Source organism: Chlorocebus sabaeus, chromosome 16 (assembly GCF_047675955.1).
Source record: "Chlorocebus sabaeus isolate Y175 chromosome 16, mChlSab1.0.hap1, whole genome shotgun sequence".
NCBI classification, from domain to species: Eukaryota; Metazoa; Chordata; class Mammalia; order Primates; family Cercopithecidae; genus Chlorocebus; species Chlorocebus sabaeus.
In genome coordinates, this window is record NC_132919.1 from 70526624 (window position 1) to 70539066 (window position 12443).

The window sequence follows — 12443 nt, forward strand, 5'->3', positions numbered from 1 at the left end:
TAATAAACTGTGAACTCACCCGAAGGAGAATCTGCATCATGTTTGTAATCCTAATGGCGTGTAATACGTGTCTCTCTAATTATCCATTTAACAAATCTGTGGTACAAACAACACAAGTCCTCTACCTCAGTGCTTCTGCAAAGCTTGAATGACCAGAATAAAGCAGGAGGTCTCTAAGTGTGGTCCCTGGACCTTCAGCACCAATATCATCTGGGCTGTAGATAGAAATGAAGCTCTTCCCAGCAATCGGAAGCTGAGGGCAGGCCCAGCACACAGTGTTTCAATAAGCCCTCAGCTGATTCCGATGCATGGCCAAGTTAGACTACCACTGCGGGGTAAGTAGAATAAAAATAAAGCAATGTCTTCCAGAATCCAAGAGACCAGCTGGAGAGACATGATACCAACATATAAGACACCAAAGTAGCAATTTAAGAAACTGTGACCTTGCAAGTAACACCAACTATACAAATGCGTTGCCTGTTAGGATATAAGGATATAGAACATGACCCCAAATTCGAAACACTCAAAGAAACCCATTCCAGTGGTGTACAGGTCACCAACTATTACACAGGTAGGGCTGTTTCCTTTCCTTATGGCTAAAAATGACCCACAAAATAAGACATTTTCCTCTTGTTCCGGGTCAAATGCCACACTGACCAGATGGGCTTTCCTCCCCGTTGGTCATTGCAAGAAACTGGAAGTGTGACTCACAAAATTCCATCCTGGTAGAGGATGTAGAAGGGGAGAGTGAGAAACGTAATTCTAAACCCAGATTATCACATGACAGCTCTCTATGGAGGAAGATGAAGAAAATGTGATCTAGAAGATGTCATCATCATGAATCAGGGGGAAAGGAAGATGGGATAGAGCTTATTACATCTGGATAAGAATGTTTTGTTTCCAACAGGTTTAAATCATTAAATGAACAAACATTGTCTAATCTAATAATTATTTAGTTTTTAAGTAAACAAAAACAAAGAAAATGTGACGACAGGAAAATGGGGCAGTATAGAAGGGGATATGGCCCAAGGACACTTCTGAACTCCAGAGCCTCATTCTTCTGGAAACCCACCAAGAACCTCCACCCTGACATCATGGTCAACCTCTGTTGTGGCTCCATCTGCTCTGACCAGAACTGTGGCCAAGGCATCTGTCAGTAGAGCTGCTGCCAGACCACCTGCTGCAGGACCACCTGCTGCCGCCCCAGCTGCTGCATTTCCAGCTGCTGCAGGCCTTCCTGCTGTGTCTCCAGCTGCTGCAGACCCAGCTGCTGCCAGACCACCTGCTACTGCACCACCGGTTGCTGCATTTCTAGCTGCTGCATTTCCAGCTGCTGCCAGACCACCTGCTGCTGGACCACCTGCTGCCGCCCCAGCTGCTGCATTTCCAGTTGCTGCAGGGCTTCCTGCTGTCTCTCCAGCTGCTGCAGACCCAGCTGCTGCCAGACCACCTGCTGCAGGACCACCTGCTGCCGCCCCAGCTCTGCATTTCCAGCTGCTGCAGGCCTTCCTGCTGTATCTCCAGCTGCTGCAGACCCAGCTGCTGCCAGACCACCTGCTGCTGGACCACCGGTTGCTGCATTTCTAGCTGCTGCAGGCCTTCCTGCTGTATCTCCACCTGCTGTCACCCCAGTTGCTGCCAGACTTCCTGCTGCAGGACCACCTGCTGCCGCCCCAGCTGCTGTATCTCCAGCTGCTGCAGGTCCCAGAGCTGCCAGTTTGTGTGCTGCCAGCCCACGTCCTGCCATCCCTTCTGCTGTATTTCTAGCTGCTGCTGCCCCAGCTGCTGTGAGTCCAGCTGCTGCCGCCCTTCCCACTGCCAAACCACCTGTTGTAGAACAACCTGCTTCCGCCCCATCTGCTGTGGCAGTTCTTGCTGCTGAGTGACCTGCTCTGGATTTGTGCACCTTCTTTCCCCCATCCTTCAGTTCAGGCAGAAAGTGTCTATTCAGAGAACATGAGGACTTCCTAATATCAGGAACTTACAAACCGACCCATGCACTGATTTGGAAAACCTGGATCTTCTAAGGTTCCCCTTCTAGATTTTTTTTCCTAATATTTTTCTGTGGAATGCATTTGCTTTGAAATTGCTTGATATTCCCCAATAAAACTTCTTAGCTATCAAAGGCATGAAAATTGCTCATCTCTCATTATTTCTTATTAATAAAATGGTCTATGTACATTTCTTTTTCTGCACCACAGAGCAGTACCTGTCAGGGGCCTTTACAATTAAAACATTAAATTGGTATGCACCAGTGAAATTTTAATCAAAGCCAGAATTAAGTCTCATGGTAGTAGTAGGAAAAGAATTTTAAAAAGGCATATTTCAACCTAACACATGTAACATGAGGGCTATGGATTGCAAGTGCCACCAAAAAAGTCCTTAATAAGCTACATTCATTAATTAATTTAAGCCAATTTAAATAGAGGAAGTTCAGTGCAGAGGATATTCCATGGACTTTGGAATTACAGCTGAGGATGAACTCTGTGCTGCATAACAACTATGATCTTGGACATGTTACTTCAACTCTTCAATCTAGGATTCTTTCCTCTAAAGAAAGGATCACAACAACACAAAAGTCTATTAAGGTTGACATAAAAATTCAGTGAGATCGAGGTCAAGAGATTGAGACCATCCTGGTTAACAAGGTGAAACCCTGTCTCTACTAAAAATACAAAAATTAGCTGGGTGTGGTGGTGGGCACCTGTAGTCCCAGCCACTCAGGAGGCTGAGGCAGGAGAATCGCTTGAACCTGGGAGGCAGAGATTGCAGTGAGCCGAGATCGTGCCACTGCACGCCAGCATGGTGACAGAGAGAGACTCCATCTCAAAAACAAAACAAACAAACAAACAAAAAAATTCAGTGAGATAAAGGTGCCAGGCAGACAAATAAAAGCATGCTTTATTTTACCTCCAATTAATTTGTTTTTTTTTAAACTTTTTATTTTGAAATAGCTACACATTAACATGAAGTTGAATGAAAGAAAGTATGACAAAGAACCATGTACCTTTCACCAAGTTTCCCCAATAGTCACATCTTTGATTACTGTAGTATATGTCAAGTCCCAGAAATTGACATTGGTACAATCCACAGAACATGTTCTGATTCTACTAGTATTACCTGTTCTCGCATGTGTGCGTGTATGTGTATGTGTGTAGTTCTATGCAATTATGTGTATAGATTTATGTAACCACCATCATGATCTAGATACAGAACAGTTTTGTCTCCATAAGGCCGTACTCACACCCGTCCACTCATTGTCCCAACACCTGGCAACCATCATTCTGTTCTCCATCTCTATCATTTTATTTCAAAGATGATGTATATATGGACTCTTATAGTATTTAATCTTTGGTTATTGACTTTCTTTTGAGCCTGCATAATTCCCTTGATATCATCCAAGTTATTGAGTGTATCATTTGTTTTTTCCTTTTTTATTGCTTATTAGCAATAAAACTTTTGCTTTCGTTTGTTCCTTTTTATTGCTTAGTAGTATTCCAAGATATGGGTGCAGCATAGTTTGGTTTGTTCAATCATTTTCCTGTTGAAGGCCAACTTGGCTGCTTCAAGGTCAAATTTTAAAATTTATTTATTTAGAAAAATGTATTGCGGCTTCCTACTTGTGGGTAAAATTTGCTGCTTTTTAGTTGCAAGACACGCTGTTGAATAGTAGTATTCTTGGTATTCTTGGATTTAGTAAATTTATCTTTATTCTCTTTATCTCTTGACTTTAAGGCTTTTAAGAGTTTCTTTTTTTTTAGATGGAGTCTCGCTCTGTCGCCCAGGCTGGAGTGCAGTGGCGCAATGGTTGCTCATCGCAAGCTCTGCTCCTGGGGTCACGCCATTCTCCTGCCTCCTCATCCTGAGTAGCTGGGACTACAGGTGCCCGCCACCACGCCTGGCTAATTTTTTTGTAGTTTTAGTAGAGAAAGGGTTTCACCGTGTTAGCCAGGATGGTCTTGATCTCCTGACCTCATGATTCGCCCACCTCGGTCTCCCAAAGTACTGGGATTACAGGCGTGAGCCACTGTGCCTAGCCAAGGCTGTTAAGAGTTTCTTAGCCAACCTTCTATTTCTTTGTGGACGAAAGAGTTCTAACATTTTAGTCTTTCTTGTAAGGGTATCACTCTTTTCTTATGATAATCTAAATACACTTTTCTGGGTAAACATTAGCTTATGTCTCAGTTAAATTTTGAAATGAACATAGGCACAAAACAGGCAAAATGCGTTGCCAGAAGTATAAAAATGCAGGTTGTATTTATTCCTGTGGCCTATGTAATTATGGCTAATATTTAGAGGACTTCGGTGCATTTAGCACTAACCTGGTAATATGGTTGTTGGGAAAATAATTATTGAAGAGTTTATATCACTCTTTTAAGTCATAATTTATGTAAGACAGAAATGTCTTTCAGGTATTTATGGCTGGGTATTTTATTTTGAATTGTTTCTGTCCTAGGAGGAGCATGTAGGGAAAATTACGATATCTTATAGGAATCCATACTCTTAAAAATGGGATTTTACATGACTAAACCTGAGGACAATTATACATTTTAAAAGATGAGCATGAACATGGATAGGAGGGATAAAGGATAACAATGAGTCATCAAGTAAAAGGGAATAAAAAAAAGTCATAAATGTATAGGTTTGTAAACTGGAAGTCACGTTAGAGATATCTAACCCAGAGATTTTCAAACAGTGAAGTTTGCCATCAGAGTCCAGAAATGGACTTGAAAGTCTATACAAATTAATTATATCCTAAAGCTAGTGTCTTAAAAGCAGTCTGGAAAGGATTATTTCAAATATACTATAAAACAGGTAGTCAAATTCCGGAACAAAGAAAGAAGGAAAGGGAAAAAAGGAAGAAAGAATAAAAGAAATGAATGAAAAATGTACAGAATGAAGAAAAAAGGAGAGAGTTTCATTTGTTAAATCAAAACAAATTTCATTCAGATAAAATATTCAATGTAAAAATGAAACTGTTCAGTGACCACACCTAGCCGTGGATCCCAGCCAGTAGCTACACATCAACAAAAGCCCAGGCAGCAGCCCCACTGAACCTCAGGGCCTGGGCAGGAGTTTTACCCACCCAGAGACCCCCAAGAGTAAGCCCTGCCTGTTCACAAATGCTACCAGCTTCACCATCCAGAATCCCAGGCTGGGCTGACTGCTGAGAGTCTTTCCCTGCTGAAGGGAACTTGTAAAGTGTGGAAGAGGAGACTGTGTCCTCAAAGGCACAAATACCAATGTAAGATTGCAAGGATTTTACACACACACACAAACACACACACATACACTGAAATATTATTAGCCATGAAATGAAGAAAATCCTGTCATTTGGGACAACATGGATGGACCTCGAGGACATTAAGCTAAGTGAAATAGGTCAGACAATGTAAGACAAATCATCTCATTTACATGTGGAATCTAAAAACTCATAGAAACAGAAGGTAGAATGGTGATTGTCAAAGGTTGTGGATAGAGGAAATGAGGAAATGTTGGTCAAAGGGAGAAAATATTCATTTATAAGATGAATAGGTTCTGAGGATCTAATGTACAGCATGGTGACTGTAGTTAATTACACTGTATTGTATATTTGAAATTTGCTGAAAGAGTAGATCTTAAATGTTCTCACTATACACACTCAAAAAAATGGTAACTATGTAAAGTGGTGGAGGTGTTAACTAATTTGATTGTGGTAATAATTTCATAATATATATATATATCAGAGCATCAGGGTGTATGCCTTATATACATACAATTTTATATTTCAATTGTAGCTCAGTAGAGGTAGAAAACATGAAATTGTTAAAGTACTGGAAGAAATCATGAGAGATTCCTAAGCATAAACTAAATTTATCTTAAGGAAAACACACACACACACATCATAAAGAATAATAAATAGTATAAAGTGATCTCTACTGAGTCATCAGCAGGCACCAATCGTCACGGCTTCTCAAGGGCATGATTCTTTTCCAGAATACAAGGTCTCCTGGAAATCTTAGAGTTGTTCTCGTACACCACAATGGGGCTCACAGGGTCTTAATCCCACAGCATCATGGAAACCACTTTTGTCCCTTAATAAAATACGATGGCTGGGTACATCAGAGCCAGAGAACAGTGCAGGCTCAGAACACCAGCCAGCACACCAAGCAGGGGTCCACTTGGGAGCCCAGGTTGTTTTCACCCCAATTGAATCACCTGGAAATTAGGGACAGGGAAGGAGTAGGAGCTGGCTAGAAACATAGCAGCATTGTAAGAACACCACAATTTGATTTATTAGACTTGTAAGCAACTGAGAGCAGAAAGGGAATCTCTATCATTCATCCAATCCCTTCCATCTGGCTCTTGGATCTCCCTTAGAAACACCAGCTTACACTGAAACCCCTCCCCTGATTATCTGCAGAGGCAGCCCAGTTCATAAAACATCTCCATCATGGTGAGTCAGACATTTTTCCACCCCCTTCCCTAGGTTCCTTGACTCCTCAAGGGTGGGATGAGTTGACAAATTGACAACATTGCACATTTTTGAAACAATAGTCAGCCATCCTTACATGAAAAAATATAGGCTGATATCCTTTGTTCTTGATATCTGTTTTCTGCTTTCTTTCTCTCTCTTCATTGATTTATTTTTTGAAAGCAAAGATGCAAAGTGTGAAACTGGATCAACAACTTCTATAAGGAAGCAGCAGAATATAGGGCATCTTCAAGGCCCAGCAATTCAACAGAGAAAGCAAGAGGGCTGGGAGTGAATTAGAGCAAGACAAGGATACTGAGTCATCCAACTTGGGTTGGCAAGAAAATTTTGGAACCTGGGGAGATGAGTTCATGTGCTCTGTTAGAGCTAGGAATGCAGAAAGGCAAAATCACAAGGAAAATCTGACGCAGGGAGCAAAAAAATGAGGGACTTGGACCTTTTAGTATAGCTGTTCTCTGAAGCCAACATTCCACAAGAGACCCTGAATCTGAATTTTGGAGGGTTGTTTCTGTGGAAAAGGAAACATCAAACTTTCACAGCTTAGTTGTCCACCTTAAAACAGCTCTGTATTTCTCATCAGAAGGTCTAGAAAATTCAGAGTGCAGAAGATAGAAAAGGGATAGGTCCTACAGTGTTCTTGTTCTCACACCAGTGGTCATCTGTTTCACACTGAAACCTTCACAGGCCATCTGACCCATAATGAACGAGCCATCAGACTAAAATGTAGTTTTATCCTCCTGAGTCACCAAGAAGAGTCGTGGGCCTGTAAGAATAGGAATCACCCAAGAGTAGTCATGATGTGTGAAGCAAATGAGGCTGAAGCACATAGTATGTGCTTACAGGCAGATGTCACATGGCAGCTCTAGGAGGAAGTTACAGTAAGAGAGTTACCACAGGAGTTGGTTCAGGAAGAGCTGAGCTGAGGAGCCCTAACACATTAGGGAAAGGAGATAGTGTTTCCATCTGTGTGGATGAAGTTAACCAGAACAACAAACTTGCCTAATTTGATAATTGCCTACTTATCAGGACAAACAACAACAAGGAAAGAGTGCTGCAGCTGATGATATCAGGCCTTAGCAGGGTATAAAAGAGGATCTGGGGCAAGAAAACTTCCAAACCTTCCAAACCCATCTTCCTGGAAACCCACCCAGAACCTCCACCCTCTGACACCATGGTCAACTCCTGTTGTGGCTCCGTGTGCTCTGACCAGGGCTGTGACCTAGAGACCTGCTGCCGCCCCAGCTGCTGCCAGACCACCTGCTGCAGGACCACCTGCTGCCGCCCCAGCTGCTGTGTGTCCAGCTGCTGCAGGCCCCAGTGCTGCCAGTCTGTGTGCTGCCAGCCCACCTGCTGCCAGACCACCTGCTGCAGGCCCCAGTGCTGCCAGTCTGTGTGCTGCCAGCCCACCTGCTGCCGCCCCAGCTGCTGTCAGACCACTTGCTGCAGGACCACCTGCTGCCGCCCCAGCTGCTGTGTGTCCAGCTGCTGCAGACCCCAGTGCTGCCAGTCTGTGTGCTGCCAGCCCACCTGCTGCCACCCCAGCTGCTGCCAGACCACCTGCTGCAGGACCACCTGCTGCCGCCCCAGCTGCTGTGTGTCCAGCTGCTGCCGCCCAACCTGCTCTAGTGGCTCTTGCTGCTGATGCCCTCACCTACACTCACCTGCCTTTATTCACCAGCATTCTTGATAGAGTCCACCTGTGAACTGAATCATGCAAGGCCACCTGGACAACCTCAGTTCCAACCAATTCTTGGATTGCGTTTGGCCTCCAAATACGCTCACCCAACACTATGTTGCTACCCTCTACCAAATGAATACAAGTTTGAATTTTCTCTGAAATATGTCAACTCCCATGTTCCCTGAATTGAAATATTTGCTCTCTACCATAATTTATCGCATGGAGCTATTCCTCTATCTTAAATAAATTTTAATTTTTGAGGCATACAAATAATATATGGGCATTGTGTCTCATTATTTTTCCTTCTTGAATTCTCGTCCTTACCTGTCAAATTTTCTGCTGTTCTTCCTGGCAGAGGGAGAAGACCACAGCAGATGATATCAGGGGCTCCACCTCTGTTCTATCAGCACTCTCCATTCAAATACAGGAAAATGGTTCCTTAGAGCAGGCACCTGGAACTCTGCCTGAGGACTTTCTCTGGATAAAGGAGCAAACTCTGGGCTGGAGACTTAAAGCCTCTAGGAACAGCACTCAGAGAATGAGTGGGAGTTGGTGATATATGCCCTGGCTTGTTTCCCTCCAGTGGGGGGTATGTCAAACCAGTTTTCCAGAGGTCCTCATTGGGATTTATTCCAGATGCCTACAGGAACATTCTGATCATGAACTCACTCTATAATGACTTTCCCTCCTTCCCAGGGTCATTTCTCAAGTTTCCTCCAGTGTTTCTTAGGTTAACTGCCCAACTGCCCAAATATACTACATGTTCTCAGATCCTCTTTTGTGGGTTTGTTCCAGAGGGCACACAGTCTAAAACAGCAGTATTCCCAATCTCACTATCAGTGTCCTTCAAAATGTTTTTGTGCAATATGAATGGTTACCATAGATTTTGGTCAACTCTTGAGTTTATTGTCACCTGAATGGACACCGCTGAACATTTTGCTGGTTTTTTTTTGCTTTTCAGTTTTTGTGCATTAAAGTGTTTTTCTATTATTTGTTCATTTACTTTTTCGGTCTTCTGTTAAGCATTTTAATATTTAAAGTGTTTATTTCAATATGCACATTTGCTTTGAAACTAGTTGTCTTCGATTGTTTTTTTCTTCCACATCATTTTATCTGAGGGATAGGACACAACCACTATGTTGGTGATTCTTATCCTAAAAAAGGCTATATTGAAAAAGGTTTCACCCTGAGCTGTGCTGCTAAGTTGGAGGCACCAAAGAAAGACCTAAAACCGGGATGTTTGCACGAGTGATTTTTATAAGAAAATGCTCTCAGGAGAAATCAGTAAGGAACTGTGGGAAACAGAATAGGATTGTAGAAGAGGCTAAGCCCAAAAGGATTTTATTCTCATTTGACCCCACAGGAAGCTCTAAAATGTGAATGGTATTACAGACCCATCTTTCTGAGAGGCAAGGTAGTTGGAACTTTGCAATCCTACATCAGTTACCACCAGCTATGGGCCACCCATGGGAGAGGAAGAGGATGCAGAGAGGGCAGAATCCTCCAGATGAGGTGGCTCCTGGAGGCTGAGAACAACTACCTGGAGAGGCGTGCAGGCGAACACAGGGAGCCCCTGGCTGTCCTACCTACACTAGCTTGGGGATGGGGCATCTTTCTGGCAAATGGGATCAGGATAGGGAGCCCTGTAGTCCACCTCTGGCACTGCCCAGCTCCAGCTATTTCTCTCGTTAGGCTCACTCCAACTGGTTGGTCACAGTTTCTAGAGAAATGTATGAGAGGAGGGGTCACGGGCACTCCCGCTTCTGGTCTAGGTCACTTGCTTGGTAGGGTAACGCAAGTCCTCATCCTGAGAGCTCTGAGCCTTGGTTACTGTGTCCCTATCAGGCTTGAGCCCTTGAACTTGCTCATTTGCAGTCAAGGCTGGAAGTAGAAGCACCAAGCATGCCCCAGGGGATCACTTAAGTGCTAAATATATTCCTCCCTGTCCCCATTGGCATAACAGCGGTCCTGCTTCCTCATGATGATGAGGCCAATTGCCAGTGGGAATAGCTCTTTTCTTTATGCTAACAACCATAGCTTTAATTCCAATCAAATCCTTACTATGCCTCCTGGAGGTGGCTCCTCCCCTTTTGGAGCCAGGACCTCTCCATAAAACTTATAGTTATTTGGGAGGGAGAATAAATTCCCTCAGGTGGCTCACAGGGCCTGAAGGTGAGTGAGCAACTCCTCTTTCCACACGTTGGTTTTCTGTATTAATGTATTTTACCTATTGTGGACACACTACCATGTGATGGTGATTGGTGTAATAATTCTGACTGCATCCCGAAGAACAGCACTCCACCTCACAGGGTGTCATCTCCAAGCTGGGATCTCCGTTATGGCTTCAAGAGGTGGTTGCATCACACTATCCGTTCAGCTGTTTCTGGATGGTGCAGTATAAAGTATACTGTGGATAACAGGGTGGATAACAGGGTATCTACAGTTACCTGCCCACTGCTACACACCTTGTGCTCCATATGGGGTTGATTAGTCAAAGGTGAAGTTAGGTAGGATTCCACACTGCCATTGAGTTCTCTTGGGCCCCCATGTAACGGTGCTGGCTGAAGCACTGCCAGCAGAAAATGCAAGCCCATCGCCTGACTGCATGTCAGTTCCATCAACAGCAAGCCCATCGCCTGACTGCATGTCAGTTCCATCAACAGCAAGCCCATCGCCTGACTGCATGTCAGTTCCATCAACAGCAAGCCCAACGCCTGACTGCATGTCAGTTCCATCAACAGCAAGCCCATCGCCTGACTGCATGTCAGTTCCATCAACAGCAAGCCCATCGCCTGACTGCATGTCAGTTCCATCAACAGCAAGCCCATCGCCTGACTGCATGTCAGTTCCATCAACAGCAAGCCCATCGCCTGACTGCATGTCAGTTCCATCAACAGCAAGCCCATCGCCTGACTGTATGTCAGTTCCATCAACAGCAAGTAACTGGCTGATCCCCTCATAGGATGGTACGGGCTGCTCTCTTGCTGGCAGGTCGGATATTCAGCAGTGGTGTCCTGGTATGCTCTAGACATGATGCTTAAAAATATTACCAGTGTGGCAGCCTCTGGAATCCTTGTCTCTTCTCTTCTAGAGCACATGGATCTTAGCAAGATCTCCACAGAATTCATATTTGATGTTCATCAAGTCTGATTCACATGGCATTATCAATATGGTGGGTCAACATGCTGTATTGTAGGATGTTCACAATGCCTAGATCTTTTGAGACGATACTGTGACAAAGATCAGGAGAATTAACATATCCCTGGTTCAGCACAGAGTGTTACCACCACTGTCTGTTCCAGGTGAAATGGATTCACTTATTATGCTGCTTCCTGGTGGTTACTGAAAAGGATATATTTGCCAGTTTGGTTGCCATATACCCCGTATCAGAGACTGTTCATTTGCTCCAAAAAAGATTCTACACTCATCAATCACAATGACTATAATTACATTTTTATTTGACAGGGTTTGCATTCATCCACTGTCATCTGCTATGATCTAGATGGTTTTTGTTGGGTCTGAACTAGTGAATCATATGAAGGCGGTATTCACCTCTCCTGCATTTTAAAGTCTTGAATATGTCTCTAATTTCTTGCTTTTATCCACTCGTTTGTGTGGAGAATGTGTGAGAGGTCCCAGATAATGTAACGAGCTTCCATTGGGACTTTCCTATCATAATAATTCTTACTCCATAGGTCAAGGAATGTTACTGGTGAACTCTACATTGGGGAACTGGGTAAATGACCGCATGGTGGGTCTGTGCACCCTGTGTAAGACTAACCTGCACCAACACTCCATTTATTTTTCTGACCATGATTATGAGATCCTAATGGTGTTTGTGTTCACATTTTGGGTTTCCAGCTTTCAATGTCAACTCAGATCTGGTATCTAACAGCATCCAAATGCATGGGTATTCTACTTTCCGCTGAGAAGATGGCTGTGGGTATCTATGGGAAAGGACTAGTGAGGCTACTATTTACTGTGACCCCGTTTTTGGGAGGACTGGCCTCTCCTTTAGTTGATACATTCTAGGTCCAATAATCAACTCACATCTGGAAACTGGATAAAGGATTATGATTTTCCATTGGAGCAACTTATCTTTTTGCTCGTTTAATCTTAAGCTCTTGAAATATACACAGATGGAGATACAGATATACAGTTGGCCCTCAAATGAGACAAGTGTTAGTAGTGCCAATATCCTGTGCAACCAAAAATTAAAGAATAACTTTGACTTTCCCAAAACTCAGTTACTAATAACCTACTGTTGACCAGAGCCTTACTGAAAACTTA

General features: G+C 43.6%; 1 protein-coding gene and 1 pseudogene across 2 annotated transcripts; both read left to right on the forward strand.

Annotated features, from left to right (window-relative positions):
- The first annotated feature begins 55 nt into the window (after positions 1 to 55).
- On the forward strand, positions 56 to 2126 carry LOC119622136 (uncharacterized; annotated as a pseudogene).
- A 5321-nt stretch (positions 2127 to 7447) lies between these two features.
- KRTAP4-2 (keratin associated protein 4-2) lies at positions 7448 to 8426 on the forward strand. 2 transcript variants are annotated; one of them, XM_073005327.1, is made up of 2 exons: positions 7448 to 7972; positions 8018 to 8141. In XM_073005327.1, exons 1-2 carry the CDS (start codon positions 7647 to 7649, stop codon positions 8115 to 8117), a joined length of 426 nt encoding a protein of 141 aa, XP_072861428.1. In that variant the 5' UTR covers positions 7448 to 7646; the 3' UTR covers positions 8118 to 8141. The 2 variants fall into 2 exon arrangements, with proteins under 2 accessions (XP_072861428.1, XP_072861427.1); XM_073005326.1 differs by having other exon boundaries at positions 7448 to 8426.
- The last annotated feature ends 4017 nt before the right edge of the window (positions 8427 to 12443 follow it).

Bases quoted from the DNA above. Each gene is read 5' to 3' on its own strand.
- KRTAP4-2 (XM_073005326.1), top strand. From the start codon at position 7,647: ATGGTCAACTCCTGTTGTGGCTCCGTGTGCTCTGACCAGGGCTGTGAC.